The sequence below is a fragment of the Alligator sinensis genome, unplaced genomic scaffold (assembly GCF_000455745.1).
Source record: "Alligator sinensis unplaced genomic scaffold, ASM45574v1 scaffold153_1, whole genome shotgun sequence".
In the NCBI taxonomy this organism is placed as follows: domain Eukaryota; kingdom Metazoa; phylum Chordata; order Crocodylia; family Alligatoridae; genus Alligator; species Alligator sinensis.
In genome coordinates this window covers 1,841,601-1,855,716 of record NW_005842099.1, presented here as the reverse complement: position 1 = coordinate 1,855,716, position 14,116 = coordinate 1,841,601, and the positions used below count along the sequence as shown (strand labels likewise).

Here is a 14,116-nt window from a genome sequence, read left to right as displayed (position 1 = left end):
ATGCAGGGGGTCAGACTCGATGATCTGTTGAGGTCCCTTCTGACCCCAGCATCTATGAATAAAGAAATAAAACAGGTAGAAATATGCCACCATTCCTAAAATATACTTTAATGCCAATATCTGTGGTAAATTGGGTAGTATCCTTTCTACATGGACTATTCCTTCTACCTTTTTCCTCTCTAATAAACTCTTCTTTAATCTTTTTAATCCCAGTTACCTCAGTTACCTGTTGTTACTTACCATTTACCATCAGAAATATACAAAATATAGCTTGTGTTAAAGCACATGTAACCATGACTTTCATAAGCATATTTCAGAATTAAATTGAAGCACTTCTAATCTGCCATTTCTGAGATTCAGCATGCTCTTCTGTTGACCATTTGAAGGGTGGGAGCGGAGTTGCATGTTTTCTGTGTGTATGCGCTAAATGTGATTTTTAACTTATCGTTAATTTCAGGTATGTACAGTTGTTCCAAACCAGGGTCAGATAAGGAAATGAACCAGGGTTAGGCTGATCTAAATGCCCAATCATTCAAGTGCTGAGAGGTCTTAAATTGGGCAAAAAAGGCATGCCTGATTTAAACGTTGTTCACCTAAGTAGGTGTACAAGCTTACATTGATATTCGGCTAACCTGATTTAGGAAACCTGAGCTTGTGAACATCTGCATGTGTTTACGGTGCAGCCCCAGGGCTGGGAAAGCCCCAGCCACTTTCCCCAGCCTGGGGCCATGCTAGTCCCTCTGCCCCACTAGCTGCCTATACCTAGATTGGGTGTGGTGACCTTAAGATTGCTTGGAGTTGATACTCTGGCATTTGTCTTGGTGTGTCTACTTCATGATGATCTTATCTTTGTAGCTTACATGAAAACAAAAGTTGGGATTTTCATATCAGCGGTGGGGTTTCACCAGCGATCTGCTAAAATGAAAGGAAGATGTAGTGCTTAAATTACTTGTACGTCTTTGAAATACCCACACTAAAATATGTAACTGGTACCTGCTTTCAGAACAGTTTATTACAGATAGCTTTTCATAGAAAAAAAAAATCAGAGAAGCAAAGTGCTTTATCAATGGTCATTGTTGTTTGTAGCTAACAGGAGTATGTATACAGCTTTTAAAGGACGTTGCTTGAAACTTCAGCAGGCTATTTGTTTAGAACAGCAGAGGGCAATCGCCACAGGTTCTTTCCTACCTTCAGCCTGTAGAGTTTTTAACTTGCTATAGCTTTGAAAACAGGAAGGGAAAGAATTAACTTTTTAAGAACACCCAGCAGTATATTGGTACCTTTATAAATAGGGACCTCTCTCTAATTATTTGAGTCCGCATTGTTTGCATATATTCTTTAATACTGAAAAGTTTAATTGTTTCCTGAGTGGCTCACACTGTTGCAGTTTGTCAAGTTCTCCTCTTAAAAAAAACAAATTCTCCCCTCCCACCCTCCCTTTCAAATCCCAGCATGCAGTTCTCATGAGTGTACTTGCAGGCACTTCCTTTCCATCCTCATTTTCCTGTTTTTAAACATAAAGCTTGAACATGAGCATCCAGACATGTAAAAAACTTCAGTGGAAAAAGCATATGTTTTCTATGCCTGGGGATATTGACATCCAGGCTTGCTCTCTTCTACCAGGTGAGTAAGTATTTAAGACATAAGTGTATTTTCAAGACCAGAGGACAAAAAAAAGTAAATTAATGTTATTTCTGTCTACCTTTATCTGATGCAAGTTTTCTAAGTCTAATAGCAACATGTCATTGAAGACAGGCAGGAAACAGTCCAAGGAAAAGACGGTTTACAATCTGCTGTTTGTGGCACAACTCTGTTTTAAGTACTGTGTGAATTGTGGCTGGCTAAACACTCTCAGATCCGTTCACCTTCAGCTGTTTTTTAATCTAAATATTTCTTTTCAGCATACATTTGGTGAAAGTTCTCCTATTCTTTCACTGGTTGGCTTCCTTTGAAACCATGTAAAAATTAAACATGAGAGGAAACTGGACAGTTTTGCTAATGTTTCTTTTTATCAGAAAGGAAACTACATCCTTTTCAGTTGATGATCTTGTTGACTGCACTTTTATAGTGTTCTGCTCATTGTGATTGCTGAGTATATTGAATTAACATACATCCTTAACTTCACCACCATTTACATTTCAGTAAAGATGAATGAAATCTGATGTAATGAAAAATAAAGTAGGTGGACTTTTGGTAGAGAAGAAACTGGGACCACTCTTTCTTTTTTTGTTGAGACTTTTTAGGGATTGCTAGTTCCAGTGGTATGGGGCCAAAGCCAAAAAAAACGTGACCAGCAGAGCAGTTTCAGTGTGAAGACATCCACGTAGTTGAATCTCAGTGTTCTAGATGACATTATGCCTCTGACAGGGCATGGTATTTCAGACCTTAAGGGCCTCATGCCAGTCAGCTTGGAGACTGATTATTTGATAATATAAAGTGACTCCATTGACTCCAAACTAGCTAAGCAACAGAGAGTTTAGCCCATCTGTTTTATTTCATTTCAGTTTCGACCTGAATTTTGGATACTAGAACAAGAGAGAAATTTCAGATTTTAAGTGAAGTGATATAATATGATCTATTTACAGTCTCATAAATATGTACATAGATCTGGAGCAATGGAGCTGATCTGGTGTTTAACCAGAATAAATGAGATCTGCATCTAGCCCTTATTCTTTTAAGGGCCTAATCCAGCCTAAACTTCCATTTTAGCTGATGTAAATTTCTGGGCATGCTCATTGGATTTAGTTATAACTTTACAAGTGCCTTGAGATCCTTTTGAGGGTGCCATAAATTGCCACAGAATGTTAGCACTGTTAAGTTTACAAACATGATTCACAAAAACCCAGAGATTTCCTATATAAATCCATAGTTTTGGTCTTTCTGAGTTTTTTACAGAGAAAAAAAGCTCTGTTTTTTTCTGTAGTTAAAAATGAGTGAAAACTAGTTGGCATTTTCTGAAGGGTGCCTCAAATATGTCCAGGGATGTCTCGGGTCTCAGAAGATTGAGAACCACTGCACTAGGGAGCTGTGTGTTCGCCCTGGCTGAGAATCATTGCTCTAGTTATACACGGATGAGTTTCTAAGTGTGCTCAATCCAAACTGTGAATAGGGATGGAGTACAAATGTAAACCCTCCTAGTTAAATTGTTACTAATTGCTTCTCTAAGTGCTAGATGTGTGTTAATATGCAGAATTTTGTGTTGGTTTAAAAGCTTCTCGTAGAGAGAATTAGCTTTCTTCCCATAAGGTTAAAGTTCATTACTGCACTGTCAAATTCATTACTGTATTGTCCAAAATATCTGTAATGCTCATTTGGAGTGTGTGAAGGACATATACATTGACTAGGAGCATCTATGTGTGCATTAATGCACTTTTCCTAATATGCATTAAATGTAGTGCCTCCAATAAGAGGTACTAAATAAATGCGCATTTAGGTTGCGCTAATGTGCAGTAGTGTAAGCACATGCTTTTTAGGTGATGCTTAATGTGCAATAGCCTATTCTATTGCTCATTAGCATATTAACACTTTTTTTACGCACCACTTTAATGCACAGTAGAATAGGCTGCTGCACGTTAAGGCACACACGGACATGCCACAGATACTTTAAAATGACCCCAGGGAAAGGAATTAAAATTGATAGAGAAAGATTAGGATAGATTGGATTTGGGAAGGGGGAGGAAGAGAACAGTGGAAACTAAATAGAAAAGCTAAATGCAAATAGTTTCTCAAACTCCATTTTGTTCAGTTTTGAAGAGATCAAGCAAGCTGAAATATTGTAAGGATGAAAAAAAGAGAAGTCAATATGAGGGTAAAATACCCTTCTGAGTATAGGTGGAAAACCAAAAGAATAAAATAAAATAGAATATTTTATTTTATTCTTTTGTTCTTTTATTCTTTTGGGGAATAAAATACAGAAGGTGGGAAAGCATAGATGTAAAGTTTTAAACAAGCTTAAAAAGCATGTTGTATGCAGTATTTGGTTATATGGTTTACTTGTGGCTAGCTGTTTCTAGAAAATGTACAAATTTGTAAATGTTCTAGGCTTAGGCAGGGCAGAAGAGTGACTCGGTTCCTTTTTGGAAGCTGTAGTTAATCCTGAATTTCTTCTTAGAAGTCTAATATTTGACAGATTTGAGTTAGGGACTCTCAAGAGCTAGCCAACGCCCTGTATCCATACCTTGAATTAAACACAACTCCTGTCTCTCTCTCATCTCTCTCCTAACACCCAGAGCAAAATAATCTTGGTTAAGAAAAAATTAATTTCTGAGTGCCTTGTACCTTTAAAAACCCCATAGCTAACTGTCTGCAGTCTCTTAACAGACCTTCTCTTATGATTTAGCTATCTATTCTCTCCCCGCTTGTTCTGAATTCTGTCTCAGCACATTTACAGGAACTGCGTAGTGCCTGCCTGCGTCCTAAGGTCTACTGTCCTTATGCCTTCATACTTGGTGAGCTCACTGCCTTCCAAAGGGGATGAAAATTCAGAACAGTTTTGTTTATGACCTTTTGGATAGTTATGGGATAACTTCTGTAACTGTTGCTTCTACTTATGGTTGACTGGACATATGAGGGTTTATTACTATACTAGATTATAGTTTATCTGATTTAATGGGATGTTGTTGTTATACTTGTTATAAAAGACTTATCCTCTTTAGAAACCTACTAAGCTCTTAGCCTCAGTGATATGGTTTAAGCTGCATATATAGCAGGCTGTTTGGACAATTTTCTGAGTGCCAGTGTTGTTGTGGTCTATTAATCCTCGAGCCCATCTCATCCACTGGGTGTTTTTGCAGCAATCCTCAAACTGACTAAGTTCATTTGGCTTCAAGGGTGCTGTTAAGGGCAAGGTGCTCTGAGTAAAAATGGGATGATCTTTAGTGAGGTGCCAGCAGTTGAACAGAGGCTGAGCGCAGGCTCTGAACAATAACAGAGAGGCGGATAAGTTGAAAGCAGGCTGTTTCCCGTGGGAAATAGCAGGCATATTTAAGCTGATTCAAGTGGGACCTTTAGTAATAAAGTCAATGGGATTTGGCAAACTGCTGTTTGCACAATATAAGTGGATTCCTGTCTTTCCTGCAAGAGTCTTTTACAGTATCTCCTGGTATTTTGGTTTACAAGCAAGTCGTGCTATGTAAAACCTTCTCCCTTTTCTCTCTACATGTACAGTTAGAGAGAAACTTTTGGATTATATTTGTCTGTTTCCTTTTTAGCATAGAATCATAGAGAATTAGGGTTGGGAGGATCCTCAGGAGGTCACCTAGTTTAACCCCCTGTTCAAAGCAGGACCATTCCCAACTAGATTACCCCAGCCAAGGCTTTGTCTACCCGGGTTTTAAAAATCTCCAAGGATGGAGAGTCCACAACCTCTGTGTAACCTGTTCCAGTGCTTTACTACCCTCCTAGTGAGAAAATGTTTCCTAATATCCAATGTAAACATCCCTTGCTGCAACCTGATACTCTTGCTCCTTGTTCTGTGGTATGTCACCGCGGAGAACAGTCTAGCTCCATCTTCTGTCGAACCTGTCTTAAGGTAGTTGAAGGCTGCTATTAAATCCCCTTTGTCTTCTCTTCTCTAGACTAAATAAGCACAGTTCCCTCAGACTCTCTTCACAGGTCATGTGCCCTGGTCTCTTCACCATTTTTGTGGCCCTTTGCTGGATTCTGTCCAAATTGTCCACATCCTTTCTGTAGTGGGGGACCCAAAACTGAACACAGTACTCCAAATGTGGCCCCACCAGTGCTAAATAGAGGGAAATAATCACTTCCCTTGGCCTGCTGGCAACACTCCTACCAGTGTAGCCCAGTATACCATTGGCCTTCTTGGCAACAAGGGCACACTGCTGGCTCATATTTAGTTTATTGTCCATTGTAACACCCAGGTCCTTTTCTGCAGAGCTCCTGCCCAGCCAGTTACACTCTTGGCTGCTCGGGCAAGTGCAGAAATTATTCCCTCTCTCCCTCTCAAGTCTAGTTTATTGATTATACTCTCAGATATTAATTGATCTTGTAACACCAGGAGAGACAAAAACTAAGCAAGCATGCCTCCTTGAGTGAGTTGCATCTTGCAGTGCTTTTTTGCAGTGTCCTCTTCGGCTGCATCTTTCTAGTAAGCCTGTCATCTCTGGCAGCAGTATCACCTAGACCATGCTGATCTATACAGGTTGTTGCTTAATCCAGAAGTAGTATAATTATGTCTGTGTGAACAGGTGGGCAAACAAGTTAGCTATTGGGTTGGCCTGTCACTGTCATTGCAATACATGCCCCAAACACTAGTAGAGATGGTATTAGTGCTGTTAGATTAGGAGGCAGCTCCTCTGAAACAGTGCAGGGGATAGTAAGTGTACTCTACAGACATGTATTTTTTTCTGTAAAGTCTTTGAGAGAAATTGTAGCGCAGTTAGATGTGGGACTCAATTTAATCTCATTTGAGATTCTACATATTTTACCCATTGATGCAATTTTGCTGTCTCCTGTATGGATGGTTTAATCTTGGCTTAAGTTTGTTCTGCAGAGAAACTTTAGGACCTTAAGTAGGAGGAGGGGGAGACTCTTGCCCTTCTCCATCTGTTCAGAGAGTTATCTCGAGCTTAGTGCTCTTCCATGTCACTGAAAGTCCTTTCGTAAGTATTTGACTTGATTATTTCAGTAATTTTTCCTTTATCTCTGCCTCTTATTTACTCCCAGAACCTTTGGCATCTGACAAGATTCAACCAACAAACTGCATATCTGCCTAAGAAAGGAGAGGAAGTGCTTATTGGGAGACATTATATTTCTGCTTTATTTTATAAATTACTGCATCTTGTAACAAGGTCTCATTAGCATAATAACATTCAGCTTGAATTTTTTTTCCTTCCCCTCCATGTAAAAATCCACCTTGTTCAGATGCATGTCAGCCTATCGCTTTAGTTCTGTAGGGTTCTTTTTATGATTATTATTTAAAACATGATAATGTCCATTCAAGATTATGTATCTAGCATCCTTGTATGCTTGTATCTCTTTTTTTCTTGTTTAATTTTAATCGCACCACTTCTGATAATTTCAGGAGTACTGTCTGTAAGAAGAAAGTAAAATTTCAGGTGGAGAGGTATATTTTTCCTTCCGAAGTGCAGTGGGATATTTGAACTGTTTGAAGCCTGACATTTATCATTAGCAAAAATAATATTTTCTATATTGTTTATGCTACTGTAAGAAACTAGGAACCTGTTAATCAGTTTGCCTAATGCAGTTATCCTGAAGGACCAATTTCAAACGCATTCTTTCTCAAACAACTGTACTTCCTGAAAATCTATTTGAAAATTACATAGTTATTTTCCTTTGGCAACAACTCTGCTGATTAACCTTTTATCTTGAAGTATGTTATTATCTTGATATTGAAGTGATTAGTTAAATATGTGTTGTGCATAGTTTCATATCGTATACCTGCCCCTGAGACCTTCTGTCAGTGATTGCAGTGTTAAAATTTTTTTTCCTGTTTTTATAACATTTTCTCTGCTTTTGCTGGATGTAACATCCACACATGCAAGAGGGGAAATAATAATAGTAGAAGATGTTCATAGTGACTATAATATGTGAAGTTCTATCAAGTGCATAAATAAGAAAACAGAAAAATATTTTTCTTTAATTTTCTTCAACTAATTTTTGTAGTTGTGTGGCGTGTCCACACGGACGCACACATGCACTTTGCAGTGCCTCAAAGGCTTTTGAGGCACTGCAGAATGTGCCACGTGCATACGATTTGGTTCTTTGCATTGCATATTTGCAGCACGGAGTCAAATTTAGATATTGGGAAATCCCAGTATAAAAAAAGAAGTAAAAAGAATGCCAAAAATAAGTGGCGCAGCACACATAACCGCAGCATGCACCACCTGAAACCAGAGCCTGGCCTGCCAGAGTCGCACTCCAGCTGTCAGCCAGGCTCCATGCAGCCAAATCAATGCTGCTGCAGTCTTGGGAGGCCTCCAGGGTGCTAGGTAAGGCTGCTGGGGCCAGCCCAGGTGCTGACCTCAGCCTCCCCTATTGCACCCGGGACAATTTGCCCTGTGCCAGAGCGCACATGCAGGGACATTCACGGGGACAACTAGCAATGGCACATATTGGGGCACAGTGACAACTAGCCACTGCTAGTTGTCACCGGGGAAATGCACATGCCCGCTCGTCTGTACACACCCATGAAAGCTAAAAAATAAAGTGTTGGGAAAAATGCACTTTTTAAAGCATCCTCTGCCCCTTTACATTGTGTCTAATGGAGCTGGGCCTCCTGCATTTTCAGAAGCTTGGATAAAAATGCATTCTCCGTAACTGTGAATTTGATGGCGAGTCATTTTTCTCATTTTCCTTAAATGCTCTAGCTCTAGCTATAGAGGATGCCATATGCTTCCTGCTCTAGTCCCTAATGAGTACAAGAATTGGATGGGATGTCTATGTGACCTAGCTTGTGTATTTGTGTGGTAGCTGGGGAGAGTGTACTGAAATGTTTTCTAAGCAAGTGAGTTCGAAAGCAAGCTGAGCTAGTTCCCTAGATGATGCTTCCAGTGGATTAAAAATGGAATTGTCTTAGAAAGTGTAATTGTCTTATAGAGAAAGGAGATATGTCAAGGTTTGTCACTCAAGATGCTTTGAAATTTAATTGTTATATATAAATTCTAAAGAGCACTGGAGGAAAGGATTGAAAGTCTTTATTTTAAAATTACTAAAGTTAGCATCTAGTAGATTAGTTGGTTTGTTGTCAGTGGGCCTTAGAGTATGGAATCTCTTGCAAAATGTATTAATGATTTTTGTGGGGAATGTAAATGATATTAAAATTGTGCGGAAAAAATATATAATTTTAACTTTGACTTTTCGCAAAAGATTATCCAATTGATGAACTCCTTTTAAAAGATTTGTTGAAATTTAAATTTAGTAGCGGGGAAAAGTACCTCTCTTATGAGTAAAGTAACTCTCTTATGAAACCAAAAGGAATGGTGTGTGGCTATAGGGGTTCCTGTACTGCAAAAGGGGGAGGTGGACAGCTATGTTTCTCAAATTAATTTTTAACAGAAAGGGTTAGTGTTGCTCTGTTTCTGCAGCTGTTAAAGTTGGCATTTCTCCCATGCTTGTTATGCCTTCAATAATCAAATCTACCATGTAGCAAGACCTTTGACAACTTGGTAATGCTTGAAAGTTAAATGATCATTTTTGTATGTCTGTACAGATGGAACAAACTTTTGTTTTAACCCACTTAACTGAACCTTGTAAAACTGGATTCTAAGCCATAATAACAGTCGGTAAGAATGCTGAAATGCAGCTCATTTCCATCTGGAGAAATGAGTCTGAATTGCATTTTAATCACAATGGCCCGCTGAGTTTGAAGCCAAGACCTGAAATGCCAGAGGTTTGGTACTACTGATGGAACGTTATGCTGCTTTCTGTATAGATAGAGAATGATGTAGGTTGGAATAACCTCTGAGACTGAGCATGCAACTGGAAGATGGCTTCATACAACATTAAGATGCATAAATTAGATTTCAAGTATTTATTTGGTGTAGTACATTCTGTGAAATAAAAGATCTGTTTTCAACCATGAGACAATATCTTTTATATGAAGTAGATAATATGCTTTAACTGCATATATCTGTACATTACTGGGTAAACGATATGGTTTCTCATCTTGTCATGTGTCAATTAATGTATTTCACACAACAGCCTCAAAGTGGAATTACATTTGAAATTCTAGACTAAGTCATTAACCTCTGAGCCTGTGACTGGTGACAAGAACGACACTTCTGTGAGGAAGCGTTGTGTTTTGAGGGCACCTGAACAAATGGGTCGCAAACAATCTGTAAAGTTGATTTTCAGTGCAGGGGAGAGATTGCTAGCAGTCAAACAAAACAAGGGAAGGTAAATTTAAGAAAATCTACCTTTTTCAAATAGCGAACTTTTCTTCTCCAGAAAAGGTGCATACAATCTTACTCCATGTACTTCTTGTGTGGTGAGATGTTTCACAAAAGTGTAACACGGTTGAAATTTTTGGATTCTGGAAAACAAAAATGCTCTTTTTACAATCCACCAAATGTCCTAGCCAAGCAGTTTCTCCCCATTGGGTGCAAAAATGTTAGATTTCAAAGAAGAAGTGGCTGCTCCCCTACCAAGTTAATAGCTATATTAGCTGCAAAATTAACAGAATTCAGAAATGCTTCTGAGCATCAATCCTATGGCAAGAAGAGGGGACATACACATGGCTGTGAGCATAGCAGTGCACAGTTATTTTTTCTTGAGGATATTGCATCGCAGTGGCAAAGCTGACTAAAATAATGTGTGGTTGCCAAATTACTGGTATTACAACCTCTAAGGAGCAACAAATACAGGCTTCAAGTTGCAGATTTGCCTTAGTGGATGAACAGGTGCAACAGTTCTATTTTCAGAACAAGATGTATCTGTATGGACAAAGTCAGAAATTTGGAGAGAATAGGTATTTACTGGTATCCTGACAAGAGGCAGAAAAGTTCTTCTGTCAGGGTGTTCAGGTCATCTATTTTGATTTCCCTTTTAAATGTACATATTTATTTGTGCACCATATTAATTATGCTAGTTTGTGATAATACTTTATCTTTGCTTAATGTTTCTATTTGTAATTTTTTGTGAGTAAGACTTGAGAGCAGTCCTTGGAATTTTTATAGATATTGGACTGCTTCATAACTCTTTGTAATTCTGACTCCTGTCATATGACTGGTACTGGGAAGGAATGGCCACTGTAATATTTCTCACACTTTGCGCTTGTAGGAATCCTAATTTTACACTTGTCCCTGCATAGGTCCAGAGATTGAGGTAGATCTTGGTTTAGAAGGGGGAAGGATAATAGTCATGAGCTATAATTTACTAGATTATTACCTTCAAAGGAAATAAAAGGATTTGTGCTCTTTTTCACTTCTTCATGATATACAGAAGGACTTTTGCTCTGTATGTGTTTGGACTTTCACTTCAGAAATTCAAGTTATCTCTAAACTGAAAGACTATTGTGTCTAGACTAGGAAAATGTCAAGGTTAGGCAGGAATTGGCTACACCTGCTTGAGTCTTAAATGAGAAGCAGAATTTGTTTGCTAAGGTCTTTTACTGAGTTAACTATATACAGTAGTTGGGAGTATTCTTAGACAAGTTTTTAGGCACTTGCCTGTTTTTCCAGTATCACCTGAGGATATGCCCAAAGCTTGCCTAATCAGAGGTGTACTGACCAGGGTGTGTCCTGGTTTCCCAGCACTACATATGCTATGGTGTCTTCCATCTCTCAACTGTACAACTGGTCCAGTAAAAGGCAGTATGAAACAAATCCTGCTTCTTGCAGATTTGCTGAACCATCACAGTGAAACAACGCTACAGCACCATTATATCGGTATTAAACTGCTTATACCAATGATTCTCTGTCCAGGGGCACCATAAGATCTTTTGAAGGGGGCTATAAGGTGCAAAGAGATAAGTTCAGGCTCAGGCTTGTCACTGCCTGCTTCTGCCTGACCCCCACTGCCCAGCCTTCCTGCAAGAGAGCAGTATGCCATTTCAAAAACTTATTTCTTATAGCACTTAGTTTTTGAAATGACGTGCTGCTCAGTTTACAGGTTATGGAGGGGTTCAGAGAGTCAAATGAGGGGTGCTGAGAGTCTGAAAAGGTTGCGAACCACTGGTGTGTAAACTAGGAAAAAAAGATCTTGGAGAAGGCTTCCTTTTGGATTTATAACAGGCGTTAAACTTGCATGTTAAACAGCCATGGGTGATGAAAGGTTGGGGATGGTTAAACTGTTAACTAGTCCTAAGCAAACCTCAATCACTTTATGTATCACTTCAGGTAAACCTATTATAGGACTGTAGAAATTTTGAAATGATGGCACTGGAGTTGACAGTGAAAGCTGAGCTTCTTAGTTGGGAAGAAGTTTTTATTAAGATTGCTAAGAATTTACTTCCTTACTTATTTTGGTCACACTTCACTTACTCCAATGAGTGAGTGATGATTTAGGCTGGAATGTCTTACAAAGTACAAGAGCTCAGAGGATGTATGGTCTGTGGCATTTGGAAGATTCTCTAGCAAAACTCTGGAAGACTAGAGTTAGTGTTCATGATACGTCTGTTTCTAATGTAAAATGCAAAACCCCCCAAATCTGGTTTCTAAAATAAACCCACAGATCCCCTAAACTCCCAAACTTTCAGGCTTTCTTCATATATCTCAAAAAAGAGATAATAAAAAAGGCACAAATACAAATAGAAATCTTCTTTCACTCACCTATAATTTCACTGTCACAATACAGGGTTTTTTGTGTTTTTTTTCATTTTTTTTGGTGGTAGAACTGAAGTGAGCCATAATTGAGATATAAAGAACATGGACACTTTGACCTGGAAGATCTATATATTTTTTTTTAATACATAAAAGTACTTGGTCACATCAGAACAGCAAAGTGAGCTGACAAGCAGGTATACTTTGTTTAGTTTATTCTGCCATAAAAATAGTCTGGGAATCAAAAGAAGGTATTTTTCAAATTCCTTGTACAGCATGTTTTGAAATATTCTAAAATAAACAGCAGAGAAAATACCTTGCCAATTTGGATCCTTTATTTCCTTAAAATCTATTTTGTTCCTGAAATGCATGAAAGTTATTTTTAATTATTATGTTAATTTGTTTGAGACAACCAACAAAAAGGCCTGGATTGATATATATATATATATTTTTTTTTAAAGTTTTGCCATGCTACTATGTATGCAGTCAACCAACTGAAAAGGCACAAGCTATTTAACAAACTTCAGTCTCAGAAATTGCCAGACACAATTAATGACATTGTTTTAAAAAGAACCTAAACTGAGTAGAGCCAAAACCACTGTGGACAAAACCCATAGTTGTATGTTAACTGCATGTGGTGCCAGGACCCTGGGTGACGGTAAGAGCGGCCCAGTCTTGCCCGAAGGCACATGCCCCCAGGCCAGGCTGGAGCTGCACCATGTGGCACAGATGGGTTTCAGATGCCAGGGCCATGCTGCGGGGAGGCTCTGCCAGCAGCAGGCCCTGAGTGCCTGATGGTGGCTGCTGCTGCAGGGGGGCTGTGCAACATGCAGTGGGGGCAGGCAGGGGACCCACTCCCCCCTCCGAACAGTCCCCCCCCACCCACAAACACCCACACAATCCACCCACAAACCCCATACCCCCCACAACCCCTTTCTCCCACATTCCCTCCAAAAATCTCACACTCTGTGCACCCAACCAGACCAAGGGAATGGGACATGACCTGCTGGCAGGAGCCATGGCTGCAGGGGCAACTGCCACACTGCAGCCCTGCCCCATGCCCACACCAGTGCTGGGACATGTGGTCCTAGCTTGGGCGGGGCTCCTGGTCCCAGGAAACACTTGGAGCGGGCTGTGGTAGGCTGGGAAGAGGGGTGGAAGTGTCAACAGGGGTGTGTGGATATGTGTGAGAGAGAGATGGGGGGTCAGGGGTGGGGAAGCACTGTGGGTAGGAGAGCCTGCTAGAGCCAGGCTTAGAGTTCCCCTGCCCACCTAGAGCAGCCTGTGCAGGGGGAGACCAGCATAGAAGGGAAGGGGCTTACCTAGCCCAGTCCCTGAGCCTCAGTTGAGGGCTTCCTAAGAACGGCATGGAGATTGCTGGGCACAGGGAGCAGAACAGCAAGGGCTGGCACTGCTCAGAGCCATGAAGCAGCAGGTGGAACAGCTGCAGCTGGACTCATGTCCTGGTGCTGGGACGGAGCTGCTGCCCAGAGGAAGTTAGTGGGGCAGGCAGGGGCTGTGGGTCAGGAGTAAGGGGCACTGACAGGGCTGTGGGTTGGGAGTAAGGGGCAAGGGCAGGAGCAGGGGCAGGACACCGACATATCAGTGGTGTTCAGCACCCCACATCCTGGTGAGTGAAGGGGGCAGGGGCAGCTCTGATTTTTATATGATAAACCCAAAAGCAAATGCCAAAGTGTATAGATATTTAGAATTAGTTTATTATGATGATAGAGACACTGGCAGCATGGGTGACTGATGCCTGTGGAGTCTGGGGGGGCACCAGACCACCGATGGGGTGGGAGTCCCCAGTGGCTGATAGCTGACCGGGGCAGGGAGGGGTCCCTCAGGGGCCAATTGCTGACTGGGAGCAGAGGGGG

The 14,116-nt window shown here is 40.4% G+C and overlaps 1 protein-coding gene across 9 annotated transcripts in view; it reads left to right on the top strand.

Moving 5' to 3' along the window:
- Window positions 1–14,116, top strand: part of UTRN (utrophin) — a 580,332-nt gene that overhangs the window by 56,495 nt on the left and 509,721 nt on the right. Inside the window, exon 1 of one of the 9 annotated variants that reach the window (XM_025204839.1) lies at window positions 1,545–1,623. The exons of the other annotated variants lie outside the window; for them this stretch is intronic. Within the exon in view, the coding sequence (XP_025060624.1) occupies window positions 1,572–1,623 (52 nt within the window). The 5' untranslated portion in view covers window positions 1,545–1,571. Of the gene's footprint in view, window positions 1–1,544; window positions 1,624–14,116 lie in introns of those variants that run through there. 9 annotated transcript variants of the gene reach the window in all.